A 16,378-nucleotide genomic window follows, 5' to 3' on the forward strand; every position below is an offset into this window, starting at 1 on the left:
CAGCACCTTGCACGTCTGCTCGTGTGAACCCTGTGCACAGACCTGTTCCAGCTGAAATAATCCCCTCTGAACCCGTGATCCTTTCTCTCTCTGCAGAGGCCGAGAGTCTTGACCGGTTTGTAATCTGCTTCTTCTTCCTGGATGATAATCTCGGTGGTTGTGAGTCCTGGCATGTACGCTGACGGTGCCCAACCTCTTCTCCTGAGGTAGGACAGCACCCAGGCCGCCTCCGAGTGCCAAAGCGGGGGACACAGCTGGCCCCTGTGTGCCACAACCCTTTTCACTGAGGTCATGTGATTAGACCAGGCCTTCAATGCATTGTTTTGCCAAAGAAGCCAACAGAACATTTTTAGAGATTCCTTGGGCCAGAGCGGGGTGATGTTCAACTGACCCAGAGATGAGTCAGAATAGCTAAACGTCAGTCTGACTTGAAGACTGTTTGTTCATCAGCAGGGTGCATGCCCATGGCCCCTGGCCCGGGGCCCTGCCAGTGGAGTCCCTGCTTTATGACCAGAAGCCTGGGTCTCCCGGGGCACCCGCATTCTGCAAGCATAACTGGAGAGGAGAGGAGAAGGCAGGGCTCATCTACAGAGCCAGGCCGCGGCGGTGAGGAAGGTGCGTGGGACCGAGTGTGAGTCACCCACTTCTCAGGAGGTCCACAGATTAGATGAGGAAGATGGAGTTATTAATTAAATAACAGCCAGAACAGCTTGGCTCCTGCTGTGTTTTTTGCTTTCCTGCTATTGTTTCAAGTATGGCTGTGAGACAAAGCTCGGTCGGGTCATGCACTATAAATTGCAGTTTTCAGACAATAGTAATCCACTCGCACGATTTCAAAGCCTGATCAAAGAACATCAAAAAGACCTGAAAACTTTTCCACAGTGCACGGGGAGGGAAGTGCTCATTTGATGTCTTCAATTTCGTCCGTCCAATCTCACAGTTGGATCCTGGTTTCTATACCTGTCTTATATAAAAACCCAAGGTATTGATGAAGTCAACTGGTTCATGTTGCGTTGTGTGTGAATAAACAAGAATTAAGTTTTCACATAGTGACCTAGAACGTCTAGAGACAACGCTGTTAGCGACTATAACACAACAGCACTTAAATTTGGTTACTTAGGGTTTGATAAGACTGTAACCCTTGCACTTAAGATAAAGCCAGTCTCTGTGGATTTGTTTGGCATTTCAGAGATCATATTTACTTTTTGTCCCTGTCCCTCGCTTGGATTTGCCCTGTTCTGTCTCACGTGGTGGGCAGGATGCGGCAGGAAGCCCCGTAGTAACAGCAAAGCTGGGGAAGCGCCTGGCTCAGCCCCGAGGAAGGTAGCGTGCGCTGTGCGGCTGTGGCAGGCTCGGCTGAAGACCCACGCCCTGGGTCAGGGTAATTTTTCATTTTTTAAAAGGTAGGTCATTCTGAAATGTTGATGTGAAATATAGCTCAGTCAATTAAGTAATAACAATTGAAGTTCAGAGTTTAATTGAGGGCCAGACATGAAGCCAGTGGCCATTAACCTAACGCAGGCATTGATTCTTCCGGAAACTGCCTTGGTCAAAGTGTGTTGCGAATAGCAAGCATTTCTTCCCTTTGAAAAATCTCTCCTGTGCCGCCGTGACATTCAACACAAAGACATCCAGGAGTAACTTGGTGTATCTACGTAGACTTCTTGAATTTTTAAAATTTTAAATTGCAATTCATTTGTGAAACATCAAAACCTAAAGAACTTGTTCTGGAAACCCAATCTTCTTAAAGGCAGGGAGTACTCTGTATTTGGTAGCCTAGTGTTAACTGCTGACTGACTTGTCTCTGTTCGCCTAATGCAAGAGTTCCAGCTTAATCCGTAGTGCTGTGAGTGCAGGAGCGTCTCCCGTTCCAGTTCCACCAGCGCCTGGCTGAGACCCCGGCTTAGAACCAGCCCGGCTTAGAACCGGCACGCTGTGTGCAATCAGTGCAGTGTACGAGGAGCCTGTTCTTACTTGCATGAAGGAAATAACTGTTCCTCATTTTCCTCAGCTAAAAATGGGTATATTCACCGGAATCAAGGAAAAACATATGTGTTAATGTTAAAGAATTAATTACGGGCCGGGCGCCGGTGGCTCATGCCTGTCATCCTAGCTACTTAGGAGGCTGAGATCTGAGGACCATGGTTCGAAGCCAGCCCAGGCAGGAAAGTCCCTGAGACTCTTATCTCTAATAAACCACCAGAAAACCAGAAGTGGTACTGTGGCTCTAGCAGTAGAGCACTCACCTTAAGCTGAAGAGCACAGGGACAGCGCCCAGGCCCAGAGTTCAAGCCCCACGACTGACAAAAAGAATTAATTATAGCTTATGTGTGGCCTAAGTGGTAGAGTACCTGTGTAGAAAGCCCCAGACCCTGAGTTCACACCCCATTGCTGTAAAATTAAACAACTTATTTTTTTTAATCCTTAAAAGGTGAAGTGTTTTAGGTTTAAACTTGACTGTCACTCTACTCCATTTTCCTTACAGTTAGCCTTAGAGCTTTGCCATTTACACGGAGTTGCTAGAGGAGAATATTAAACATCTCATTCTTTCTTAAAAAAGGCAAAACGCTTTATCTTTGCAGTTCTGCTTTTAAAAGTTCCTTTTAAAGTCACGTCAGGGTCCCAATTCTTCTGTGTGTGTCTCTCTCTCTCACACACACACACACACAGGTTACACACACACACACACACACACACACACACACACACACACACACACACACACACACACACACACACACACACACGTTCCTAGTTCTTCCCAGCAGTTGCTGGGACTCGTGAGGGCTGCGCTGGCCAGCGTGGCAGGAGGCACCGGCTTCCTGGCGTGGACGTGGATGGCCGAGCACGCTGCCTCTCTGGTCCTTTGCCAACAGCATCTGACCTTCGGAGAGACGCTGTCCGAGACCCCTCGGGGGCGTTTCCTTGTTAGTCATTAATTCAGATCACATTATCACTTGAAAGCCAAAAAAGTCAGAAAAACAAAGTCTTCAATATTTCCAAAATCGTTCCTAGTGGCACATTTTTAGGTTTGATGGTAATGTAAAGAAACTGTCACTAAATGCTATGGGTTTTACACTACCATCAACAAAACAAACCAAACAAAGCCAAACCACCAGCTGACAGCCACCATAGAGATTAGAGTATTAGGGGCAAGGCCAAAACAGTACCGTTCAGTATGGTTCCAATATGTTCCTAAAACATATGCCTCTCCTGGTAAGGTGTAAGTATAAGGAATTACGAGGTCCCCCTGGAGCGAGGCATTCACCCCGGAGAAGATGGGACCCTCAGTAGCGGGCCATGTGACTGGACAGGCCACCGGAACTCTTGACTTCCGTTTTCCTGTCTGGAAAACGCAGGGTCTGGGGCCACCCAGTCTAAAATTCTGAACTGCTGAGACAAACTGTGACGCATCTTTGCCAATGGTTCCACTTGCCTGTCCTGTATCTCGTGGGGGAATTGTCAAGGAACCAAATGAAAACTGAATTCAGCAGGCTCACACCTCTTCATTCACACGACACCACGCTCGCACCGTCGGTGGTAAGGCCGGCAGGAGGAGCGTGCACTCTGCAGAGTGCTCCTTCCTTTAATATTCAATATTCTGAGGTCCCTGTCAGGCCTCCACCCTATATATTCTATGCTACTTTTTAAAAATCACTGTTTTCATTTATTACAAAAATTATTTTTAAGTCTTAACACTTAAAAACCAGGATGGATTATTTTGTTCAAATCAGCCCAGAACATACTTTTAGATTTAAAATTTCAACATTATTTTAGCTGCCAGACTTAATGAATTGGTACGATTAAGAAGCTTTTGGAAAATTATTTTTGGCTTAGCAGTAAGCACATTAACAAAACTGCATGACCATATAAAGCATACCTATCGAAAATATCTTAACACTTCCTTATGGGGGGATATATATTTAAATATTTAATTTTTATATTGTTATTATAAAGGTAATGTATAGATGGGCCGCAGTTACATGTCAGGTCATGAGTACATTCCTTTTAGGACAATGTCATGGGAGCTATATTTTAAAAACCATTATTTCAAGTATACAAGTCACTATCTTAAGAGCCAGGTGCTGGTGAATCAGGCCTGTAATCCTTACTACTCAGGAGGCTGAGATCTGAGGACCACAGTTCAAAGCCAGCCTAGGCAGGAAAAACAATGAGACTCTTTATCTCCAGTTAACCACTAGAAGCCAGAAGTAGAGCTGTGGGTCAGGTGGTGGAATGCTAGTCTTGAGCAAAAAAGCTCCCAGACTCTAAAGTCCCAGTATCTGCATACACAAACCCCCACCTCTCAACCACTGCCTACAAAAACATACTGAGTGAAGAAGATGATACCAGATGGTACAAAGGCCATGAGATAGGAGCAAAGTCTGCAAATGAGTGTGAATTCCTAGCCTAGTTTGGGCAAAAGCACCCTGTGCACACTAGATAGTATACGGGTCTACGTAACGTAAGAAGCTCCTCAAAATTCCAGACTCCAGTAGCGCCAGAAAGAGGAATGGAATCCCACGTTCCTCATCAGATCAGTGGCATCATTCATTCCTCGGGGCCTTTGCCTTGCCTGGAGTCACACGGTCCTTCTGTACCTTTCTGCGGATACCTTGGCGCGTGATTTTATGTTTTGGGCCCGTCCTGTCTTTGCTAGCTAGCCTTTCATGCAGGCGCGTTCTCACTGCGTCCAGACAGACATGCAACGCCCTGTTTCTTGCCTCTGCCACTCTCTCCCTCACCGCCTTCCTCTCCACTTCTTACACTGTTTCCAGAAACGCACGTCAAGTATTTCTGATACAAGTTAGCGGCAGAAAAGCAGCAAATCAGAGAAGTGCAGCCTGTAGAGCCTGCCAAGGAAACGGGGCAGGGGTCCACAAAGGAGCGAGGAAGTGAGGACCAGCCCCATGCTCACAGGACACACCAACCCGAAAGCACCAATCCTCACCAGTGGCCCCAAGGCCCAGCTGTCCTGAGGGATCAGAGATGGTGAAGACGGCGGCTAGGCCACGTGCCCTTTCTTTCTTGTTCTAATAAACTTTCCTACCATCCTTACGATGTTTGAGTTTTGTCTGAATTCTTCTCTTGCCTGACAGAAGTTCAGCTACCCTAGACCTTGGTAACCTTCTGCCCTTCATCGAATTCCTCCCATTGGTCCTCCCCATGAAGTATGGATACTGGGTCGAACCGGCACCATCTTGGCATCTTGGTGGATGCTGGGGCTTCTGGAACACTCTTAGAGGTGAAATTCACTTCCCTGCACTTCCCCAGACAACAGGCCTCAATTCCTAGAAACAGGACCTGGAAAGACTCACTCACCTCCTGAGCTCCGTGACCTGCCCCTCACCATGACCCCTGACCTCTGCCTCTTGTCTCCTGCTCTCCTCTTCAGCCCTCCATGACAGTCCATCTGGTTTGCTGAGATGGTTTCTCTGCTCTTTCCTTATCACCTCGTGGCTCAGTTTCCTAACCCTGCTCTGTGCATGTGAGGCTGCGGGTCTGTGGAACGGGAGTCTGGCACAGTGGCCAGCCTTCTGACAGAGACTCTGGCTCAACCCTCTGTGTCTCGCGATGGGGTCCCGTGCGGCACCCTCTGGCACCTGCCCGGCCCGCTGCGGGCTCTGAGCTCCCGTGACCCCTGCTTCGGCTGCGCCAGGGTCATTCACACGCACATGTCCTACAGTGTGGTCACGCTGTCTCCGTTGCCTCCTCTCTCTCCCGCTCCTGGGGACCCGTAGCTTTCGGTCACTTTCCTTACGCTATCTCCACACCGCTGTCTAAGCATATCTAATTAAAAGTGCCACAGGTTTCCCTCTCACATGGTGATTTCCTGAAAATTTCAAATTTTTATGCTGCTTTTACTTTAGCTACTAATATTTTTCTCCAAGAAGGACTTTTTATTGCATGCCAGAAAAATCCCCTACACCGCCCATAATACCTCCAAAGACACAACAGAGATCCAGTAAGTATCTGTGTCTTAAATCCCTGAGTGCTGGATACGGAAGAAGTGTCAGCGCTGGTGTCAGCGCGGGCGCTGTCTGCGGCACTGGAGGAGGTCACCGACAGACCAGCCTGGGAAAGTGGCGGAGCCAGGAGCAGTGTGGAAGTTCCGGCTCCTTTTGTGTTACAAGTTTCAAAAATATGCGGAAATTTACGTATTAATTGATTGTTCTCTCACTGTGAAAAACTCTATAGACATCATATTTAACATCTTCTCTTCCTGTGAGGATGTTCAAACTAGTCACCTTGAGAATGACCAGTATATAATACCTAGGCTCTAACAGCAGACCCTGGTGGCTAAGACCTGAGTATGGAAGCCCCCCCCCGCCCACCTCCTCCCCTCTCCTCCCCTGCCCCCCCCCCGCCTCCTCCCCTCCCAGGCCTCCTCCCCTCCCCTCCCCCCACCCCCACCTCCTCCCCCTCCCTCCCCCTCTCCTCTCCCCATCCCCCTCCTCCCCACTCTCATACACAGCTTCTGAGTCTTCACCTGTAAAAATGAAATCCTAGCCATCACACGGGACTGTTGCAAGGATTCAGTAACATCAGTGTTTAGTGCACTTTATATAAATCATAGCTCTAATAAAACTAGAATTCTATAGTATGATTGTGTTACATATTATACAACTATCAATGAATTGTCACTAACCTAGAAGGACTTAAAAAGTATGTTTTCTGTGGTCATGTAGAAATCGCTCTCGCGTAGATCACTTGGCCCGTTACTGCGGTTTATCCAACACTCACTTAGCAAAAGAAACACATGACGACGTGTTTCCCAAAGTGCGGAGAGGCAGCACAGCCCCTGGTCTGGGGGCAGGCGCGGGCTGAGCCCAGGGCTTTTGCCGACTGCCCGGCGTGGCACTGCTGCTCCGCCAGCTGCCGGGCCGCTGTGCCGCACACAGCGCTCCGCGCCCGGCAGCTAGAGGCCACCTGACTGCCGTGACAGCCCCGCACCAGGCCCCAGGCGGACCCAAAATACACACAGGTGGTCGCCACCCAGAGCTTTCCGTAAGCAGATGGAAATACCTTCCCCGGCCATGGCTCACTCACGGAAAGGAGGCATGGATGCTAGTTGTGCTTGGTCTCTGAGGGGTGGTCTGCACAGTTTGGGGCTCCCGCCGGATGACAGGCTGGATGAGCATCGGGAGGCGGGCGGCCGGCCGGGCGGCTCCTCACGGGTGCCCAGCAGGGCGGTCCTCGGTGCAGAGCACTTGGTAAACAGTTAACTGAGCTGCACAACACCCCAAGGGCCCCCGAAGGCCCTGTGCCCCTCACACAGACCAAGCCCACCTGCCTTCGCTTCTGGTGGCTCGCTCACCTATTCTGCCACAGTAAAAGAAATGGGGGGGGGAACACTGTCAAGAGGTTGAGTCCTCTCTGTCCATAGCAGACACGACCCGAAAACGGAAGAATACTTTTAAATAAAAACGCATCCACGGCATCGCGATTATTAGGTGGTAGCCTCAGTTGCCCGCTCTGACTCCCGGGGGACGCGCAGAGAGTCGGCCTGTATTTGTGGTAGTCCCTCCTGCGCCACCAGAAGACGCAAATATCCAGCCAGGCTCTCGGCAGGGCCCTGGCCGCCAGCCTCAGGGCAGGTGACACCACTCACAGGAGGCAGGTGGCGGGCACCGTTGAAGTCTCCGTGCCCTTGGTGGCCCCGCTCTGGAGAAGCACCACGTAACGTGAAAGGTGCACACCAGTCACCCAGCACTCAGGAAGCAGAGACAGGAAGGTCATAAGTTCAAGACCAGCCTTGGGTACACAGTGAGGCCTTGTCTTGAGATAGATAGATGGATTGGAGAGAGAAAAAAAATACTTTTTTTCTTGCATAGAGTACAGGTTTCGCAGAGGAGACGTCCTTCTGAGAACTCTTTGCAGTTACTCTTGAGAAATAACTGGCAGCAAACAGGTCTGCTGTTTCCTGTTACACTGTGACTACTGTTACCGTCACACTTTCAGGAACTGAACTAGAAACACGAATGAAGACTGACACAGACTGTCCTGAAATCACTTGGTCTGATGATATGTCTTTATTTTATTTCTCGTGGTGCTCACGGTTAACCTCAGTGCCTTGCGCAATGTCAGATAAGCCTTGTCCCTTGACGACGTGACTGCTGAAACTTAAGTTTGACACAGTGGAGTCAAGACACCACCTTACCAGACACCACCGTACTCAGGCACCTGGCTCCTGGGCCTGCGTTGACGTGCTTGGAGACAGGAGGAAGAGAGAGGCTGCATGGCTGCGTGGGAGCCCTAACTCCTTCTGGGCTGGGCCGCAGATTCCCAGAGAGTCCGCTGACCTCTCCTGGGGACGGAGCTGAGCAGCATTAATGCTGTAAGCGGGCCTGGCCAGTTCCACAGGAGCTAATAAGGACTCCCGAAGAAAACTCCACTGCGGAGTTAGCTATTTCTGAAGCCTACGAGAGAGAGAGAGAGAGAGAGAGAGAGAGAGAGAGAGAGAGAGAGAGAGGATGTGTGGCAAATACAAGAGAGCCTCTCCCTCTTCTTCTCCTTCCCTGTCACACACACACACACACACACACACACACACACACACACACACACACACACACACACACACACACACACACACACACACACACACACACACACACACACACCCATCCTTTCTACCTGAAGGCAGTCTGAATCAGGAACTGGAAGGAGATGGTGGTCACGGTGCAGGTGCATGGGTCTGGCGGAGGCTGCCGAGGCGGGAGGGCCGGCGCACTGTGAGGCTTAGCACAGGCCTGTGCCCGCCTTTGATGTTAGCATGGGGCAGGTGGAGTGCGAGCCCTCTGTGACCAGGCATAAAGGGCCAAGAAATCTCCAGAAGCCACCAGAGCCGTCGGGCTTGGGTAAGTACTGCCGCCCCTTGCTGCATGGGAAGAAAAGAGCGCTCTTGTTTCCGTGATCATTCACTAGGTATTCTGCTACTTGCATCCAAATACCATTCCTGACCGGCCACAAAGGTACTAAATATATGTACAGATCTCAAGGATGTCCGTTAAATTCTCCAAGAGAAAGAAAAGCCGTGGGGCTTCTGTCCGGCAGCCGGCCAGCTTCTGCACATGACGCGCTAGGCGTGGACAGCAGCAGAAGCCCCTGGTCATGTTGGTCTGGGCGGTCTCCACATGCCTGTGAGTGGTACTTCCCCGCTCCTCACGCGTCCTGATCCCGAGCAGCTGATCTGAGGGCTTCGTTTGCTTTATTTCTAACTATTCTGGGTATGGTGGAGAAGTATGGTTATAAATATGTTGCAAGCCAAGGAAACGTCTGACAGTGAAGCTCAGGCCCAGGCTCCTGGAGGCTGCTTATCTCCCTAAAACTGGTGGGGTGCCGGCACTGCTTTCTCACCAGAAGCAAGAACCTGGGGACGCATGGCGCTGAGCGCTCCTGGCATTCTCCATGCGCGAGCTCAGCCGTGAGTAGGAGGCCCCCCCCCCCGCTGTGAGGTCACAGGAACAGCCCTGCGGACAGCACCCTCCACCCAGAGCTGCCACAGAATAAATGCCTTTTGCCTGCGTTTTTAGCTCCTGGTTAAAAAGCAAAACTGTAACACAATCCTTAAACAAATTTTAAATGGTATCATCATTGTTAATGCTTTTTTTACAATTCAGTTCATCACTGAGGCAAATCAGTTTCTCATTCATAAGTTCTCCAATTGTCAAAACAATGTACAGGATCGTTTATCATAATGTAACATATCATAGAAAGCAATCATAACATAAAGAAGATTTTGCCTTATATAAAGGACAGCTTATTTTGATATGTTTTAAAGGCAAATCCTGGTTGGCTATTCACTAATTTGTTGCTATGAGCAACATACTGTTTGATTTTGGAAACCTTTAAAATGTATACTAAGCTAATGCCTGTTTTTCCTCTGTCTCTCATGCTCTCTCTCTCTCTCACGCTCATGCTCATTCTCTATTTCCCCCCATCCCTCTCCTTTAGTGTTTTTTGTGGGTGTAGAGGTGTGCCAGTCTGGGGCTTGAACTCAGGGTCGTGGGTACTGTTCCTGAGTTTTTGTACTCAAGGTTAGCTCAGGTGGTCTCAGGTCCACTTCCGGCTTTTTGGAGATCAGAGTTTCAAAAGATGTTCCTGCCTGGGCTGGCTTCACGTCATGATCCTCAGAGCTCAGCCTTTTGAATAGTTAGGTATACAAGCATGACCCATAAGCACCTGGCCCTATTTTTTTTTCTCTTAACTTTCTTTTAATGTGTGTGTGTGTGTGTGTGTGTGTGTGTGTGTGTGTGTGTGTGTGTGTCCTGGGGCTTGAACTTAGGGTCTGGGTGCCGTCCAGTTGGTATAGTCAACTTTATGAATAAATATCACCATGCAGTGCTTAGTGACTAAAACCCATATTCCATCCCTATGGAACATGACCTGAGCCTCGTCAAGACTGGGAATTGGCAAACGTTTTCCTCACTGTGATTTTACTCATGGTTATGTAGAGCATTTCCATTTGCTAGAATTCATTGAACTTTACTCTCAAGATGGATGTTTTTATTGTTTGTAAATGAAGCCTTCTTTCGGTAGATAGACAGATGATAGATAGACAGACAGATAGAGGAACTCTGTTCCCTGGGGCTCCTGCTGCTGTGCAGGAGAAGCGTTTTTTCTTGTGTGTCTAGAGGAGCACACCTCTGACCAGTTTGGGATTTGTATCTGAGTATTCACAGTACAGACTTGTTTGAAGCGTCACGGAAGTGAGTGGAGTGGAGTGGCTGTGTACACGAACGCATTCTGTGTAGAGATGGGACGTGGTGCCCGCATTTGCAAGGGCTTGTGGAGTGGCCAGCAAGGCCCCTGAGCAGTGCTACCAACTGCATGGTTTAAGGGGAGGCGTTTATTCTCCTGCAGTCCTGGACCTGGGCTTGGGCAGGGCCCATGGCGGGCCCTCCACTGCTTCCTAGCACTGCCTTGACGTTCTGTGGCTGGAAACTCCGCCGTCCTCATCCGTCCACTGGTGTGACCTGCGCCTCTCCCAGGTCCGGCCACGCACCGAAGTGCGCGTGGAACCCCACTCCCAGCTCCGCATCTGCACTTAGAGCCGTCTGCGCCCAGGCGCCGTCGCTCAGTTGTGTGGACGGAGGACGGAGTGCTGCCCTTCCTCCTCCCCCTCCTTCCCCCCCCCCCCCCCCGTCTGTCCTCTGGTTGTGAACAGGTGCGTGGGTCAGAGGCCTTAGCCCAGTCCCCGCCCTGCAGTTTCAGGAAGAGCGTTCAAGATTCAGCCACAACCACAACTTACTCTTCTTAGTAACTGCTGTTCACCACACGCGTGCGTGTGCGCGCAGGCCTCCTTGAAAGGTCAAAGAAGCTTCCAGGTTTTCCCTGCATGGCTGTAGAGAATGAGCGTGTTCGCACATGACTTAAACCCAGAGTAGCTCTGTTTGACTCACATCGAATCACAGCATGCACTTGGGGAATCTACATGCACCTTGAGAGCTGTTGAAGGTGACTCGGTCACTACTGTCCCGCTTTTAAAGTATGCCCTAATGACATCTACCTAGAACTCTCCAGAAGCCCACCACTAGAATTCCACCAGACCCACATCCTTATCAATTCATGTAGATATATATGTATACATATATGTATGTACATACATATTCGTATACATGAACTGCACGTTTCTGAAACCATCTGGCTCCCAGGAGTTTCCGGGCAGCGGTCCTGCAGCAGCCCGGTAGCTCTGTGCCTTTGATGATGTAAGATGTTTTTCTCTTCAGTAAGTAGAACATGTCAAAACTTCCACATTATTCTGTCAATTTTCTTTGCTTTATGATACAGTGCTTTGAACTATGTCTATCCTTCGACTGATGTTTTCCTTATGATTAGAACACATAAAACTATCTATTAGGTATACTTTTTCATGCTAGAACTTACTAATTTCTAATGTTTCCATCATAAAGATGCTGGGAACTCAACTTTCTTTCCATGAGTAATGGGTTTCAGAGTCCACAGCATGGTGGAGAAGATGCTGGTGCTCCTTGACATGGGAGCTTACAGACCCTATTTTCCAAAGCAGAAACATGACATTAGTAAATAGCTGAACAGGCACACTAAAGAAGAGGAATTTCAAAGAACGGCAGAATAAATGCTGTATTTTGCTTTTAGCTTCAGTTTTTTTTTTAAATCTTGAGTACTAGCTTAAAAGATTAACCAGCTGTTCATCTCATAGGCTTGAACGCACACCTCTCAGTAGAAAACAAATTGGCATTTGAAGTTCCTGGATAAAGTGCTATTCGGAGTGGCCCACAGTCATTAAAACATACGGTTAGTCTTGTGAATGGCATCGGCGGAAAATCTTTCTTATTGTACAGAAAGCAGTAGGAGTAAACTTTGAGTCAAAGGCAAGTTCTTCCGGTCCCTCACCCACAATGTTTATCCCAGTGGGGTAGGAGGCAGTGTGTGCAGTTGCCATGTTCCACGATAATTATAAAGAGCAATAACATGTGGTATGAATAGAACATGTAACAAAGAACAGCAGTAGATGGGAAAATAAACCACCGGTTATGTCAAAACTAATAACTTATTTACTCATGCAGAGTCAGTGAGTTAAGCGGTCAGATGAGCGGGTGGTTAAGCCTCGGCTTTCCTGGCTCATCATTTTCCACCCGTTCCTGTAGAAGCCAAGTAAGAATTGTGTGAAGGTGCCTAGTTTCTTCAGCGGCTTCTGTGCGCGTGCATGCGTGCGTGCAGGGCTTTGAAAGGAAGGTCGAGGCAGCCAGTGGATGTGTGTGTCTTCCACTCCTGGGAAGAGGAGAGCGCTCGGAGGGCTCCATTGCAAACACGGCATCTGTCCCCAAGAAAACAGCACCCTTCCCTTTTAGAAACGGAGGTCGTTGTACAAGTTGACATCCAGGCATCTTTAAAGTGTCGTGCCACAGTGTGATTTGAAAGCACAGCGTGCCCCTCATTATCTCCCCCTTCTATTTTGACTTAGAATGCAGATCGTCACTTCCTTTTGAGACCTTCACCTCTTTATTTATAGTCATGTGGGAGAAAATCCTCCTCCGGCCTGCGCAGCCTCACGGGTGACGGTTGGGAGTGGAGCCAGCGCCGTGGACAGCCCCTCCCCTGCGCCAGTGCTGTTCCTGCCCCCCAGCTGCACCACTAGCTTGGGGTTCAGTACACTAGCCGTTGCCTTTCAGCACCCTGGCTGCCGCTGCTCCAGGGCCTCCATTTCCAGATGAAGCCCTGGCAGGCTGGTCCCCACCTGCCATCCCCAGGCCCCAGGAGCGCTCTGTGATCTGGGCTGGAAACTCCCACGGCTCCGAGATTTCTCGCCTAACGGCCCCAGCCTGAAAGCTGTCAGGTGCACCCGGAGATCTGCCCAACGGGAATGGATGCTTCCAAATCATGACGTGACTTTAGCTTGTAATCAAAGGCGTTTCAGAGTCTCCGGCGCGGGCTTCGGAGGGGCAGCGCAGGGCATGTCTATGGGAGACGTTGCTCTCTGTTTTATTACATTTTACAGCAACGAAATCTAGACAAAGGTAATTACTCTTCCTCTGTTAAAGACTATTATTACCTTGCACGAACAGTTAACCCTGCTGTTATTTTCTCTGCTGCCTGTGCCGGCGGCATCTAGTCCACCCAAGCAGGAAAGGGGTAGAAATAGGGGTTTCAGCTCATTTCCGATTGCACAGTAAGTCCACGTTGAAAGGTAATCTTCCAAACCGCAGACGTGTGCGCGGCGTGCCGGAGTGTTCCATTATCTGTTGACGGGATCTGTGTCTGTGCTTCGTGCGTGCTCCTTAGAACACCAGCTCCTTTCCCCCAATGTTTCCACACATGATTGGGCCACCAGGCCCCACCGTGAACGTGGCCGTCCACACAGAGGTCCTCCCTCTGAACACGGAAGCAAATCTCTGCTCTCCTCTGGAGACAGAATTCCTTCTGGGTCAGGGTGAGCCTTTCTGCAGGGCAGTGGGGACGAGACTGGGGCCGGTGCCTGAGCCGGGGTCCCACAGGGCCTCACGCCTTCCAGCAGCTCATTTCTCCCGTGGACTCAACAAGAAGTGGATTTCTAGACATTATGTTGGAACCATGGACTGAAAAGTAGAACTGCTCCAAGCTCAGGCGGACGCGGCCCCCAAGAATTCTCAGTTTCAAAGCAGCGACAGAGGCCTTGAGATGAAGTCATGGCTTCCCTCCTTGGACTGAGCGTCTGAGGAGCTGGGGCCCTGGTGTACAGTAATTTTCACCTGGGGTTCACTAATCCCTCAGCAGGCGGTAGCATTACCTATGTCACTGCAGGACACAACTGCAGTCCAAAAGTGTCTCCTCTGATTTCCCTGGTGCCATCTGCTGGCTCCTAGTTATTAAGAGGGTTGCCCTTGACTCTTATTTTGATTCTGATGTCCAAGATCAGGTTATGCTGAGCAGACAGAACAGATTCAGATCACATGCAAAAGTAAAAATGCTGAATGAAACTGTGGATCAGTACGAGAAGGCAGCTGGGGGCTGTGAATGCCAGTACTGACCAGATCAACCTGGGTCAACTGGAGACTGAGCTTGCTGCCCACTGGCCATCTCTAGCTAAGAAGGAAAAGGAGAGATGGTATTTGGGCAAAATTTCCACCCACAGGTAGATAACTTGAATGAAATTGAGAGAGTGAATTATCTTAAGCAAAGAAAGAACTTTTCAAATATTTTTTAGCTGGGTGCCAGTGGCTCACGCCTATAATCCTGTTACCCAGGAGGCTGAGATTTTAGGACTGCAGTTCAGAGCCAGCCCAGGCAACAAAGTCTGTGAAACTCTCAGGTCCAGTTAACCACCAGAAAGCTGGAAGTGGAGCTATGACTCAAAGTGGTAGAGCACTAGCCTCAAGGAAGCCCAGGATCCCAGCTGCCCGAGGGGTGGAGGTCAGGATGCTAATCCAAGGCCAGCTCAGGGAAAAAAAAAAAAAGTTCACAAGACCCCATCCCAACCAAGGGCTGGGCTCTGTGGCTCACACCTCATCCCAGAGCTAGAGGAAAGCACAAGGGGCATTGCACGACAGGCAGCCTGAGCATAAAGCAATATCTTACTTTGAAAATAACCAACAGAAAAGCTGGCTGACAGAGAAGTTCCAGTGGTAGAGTGCCTGCTTAGAGAGCAGGTGGACCTGAATTCAAACCCCTGTATCACCAACAACAAAGGAACACGTGGTTATTGCCTTCTTTCAAGATAACCTTTTATCTAAAATGTCAGATGCCTGGCTGATTCATTTAGTACTCATTAGTAATATCACCAGCATACACTTGGAGAAGAAAAATGTGGAAGTAAAGAAACTGGAATAGCTGGGCACTGGTGACTCACGCCTGTAAACGTAGCTACTCAGGAGGCTGAGATCTGAGAATCGTGGTTCAGAGACAGCCCAGGCAGGAAAGACCGTGAGACTCTTATCTCTCCAATAAACCACCAAAGAACTGGAAGTGGCACTGTGGCTCAAGTGGTAGAGCACTCGCCTTGAGCTGAAGAGCTGAGGGACAGCGCCCAGGCCCAGAGTTCAAGACCCATGACCGCCAAAAAAAAAAAAGGAAAGAAAGAAAGAGAGGAATTGGAATAGGAAGTGAGGTTTAGACTGTTGCCTCCTTCAGCTGTGGCGAGTCTGCTCCTCAGAGCCTGTTCAGCAAGTGTTCATCTCTGCCTCCTGAAGGCCGCACGCTGTGCCAGACCCCATCCATCTTGAAGCGCTGGCTTCCCGAGCGGTCGTAGCTGCACATGCAGTGTGAAGCCCAGCGTGAGGCCCGTGGCGGGCGGTGGTTCTCATTTTGCTCCCTGTTGAGGCCTTTCCATGAGTCTCCCCGCCTCCCCCCAGTTGCCTGGCCGTCTCCCTGTCCGCCTAAGATGTCCTCCCTCAGGACTAACAAGTGGCTTCATTTGGCCATTCCATGAATTACCTGCAGCGACAAAGGCTGAGTCTCCTTGCGTTTTGTCAGAGAAAAAGTAGCCATAAAATAGCCAGTCTGACTTTCAATTCAGGACAAACAGCATCCCGAAGCACTTGGCTGCGCTGGTGGTGCAGGGTGGGCCAGGGGCTGCCAGGGGACACAGGTGTCCCGGAAGAGCCGCCGCTCCGTCACCGTGAGCCTCTGTCTATTCAGATGAAAGCGGGCCCTCTGGGCGGTCGCATGGACCAGAGCCAGGTCGACGCTGGGGTGGGCCGCCCGGCCGCGTGCAGGCCTCATGCTGGCATTGTATTGGCCTCATGCTGGCCTCGTGCTGGCCGCGTGTCGGCCATGTGTAGGCAGCATGTGGGCTGCGCGTTGGCTGCATGTTGGCTGCATGTCAGCCATGTGTTGGCAGCATGTGGGCTGCGTGTTGGCCCCGTGTTGGCCGCGTGTTGGCCGCGTATTGGCCACGTGTCGGCCATGTGTTGGCCAT

General features: G+C 50.0%; 1 protein-coding gene across 5 annotated transcripts in view; it reads left to right on the top strand.

Annotated features, from left to right (window-relative positions):
• The window catches only part of Cdin1 (CDAN1 interacting nuclease 1), a 207,743-nt gene that overhangs the window by 154,572 nt on the left and 36,793 nt on the right, over nt 1-16,378 (top strand). Inside the window, exon 11 of one of the 5 annotated variants that reach the window (XM_070005743.1) lies at nt 4,779-5,058. The exons of 3 other annotated variants lie outside the window; for them this stretch is intronic. In XM_070005743.1, the coding sequence (XP_069861844.1) occupies nt 4,779-4,899 (121 nt within the window). In that variant the 3' untranslated portion in view covers nt 4,900-5,058. Of the gene's footprint in view, nt 1-96; nt 128-4,778; nt 5,059-16,378 lie in introns of those variants that run through there. One more of the 5 variants, XM_070005750.1, reaches the window with a different exon arrangement.

Source organism: Dipodomys merriami, unplaced genomic scaffold (assembly GCF_024711535.1).
Source record: "Dipodomys merriami isolate MVZ:Mamm:240054 unplaced genomic scaffold, mDipMer1.0.p SCAF_69, whole genome shotgun sequence".
Lineage (NCBI taxonomy): Eukaryota > Metazoa > Chordata > Mammalia > Rodentia > Heteromyidae > Dipodomys > Dipodomys merriami.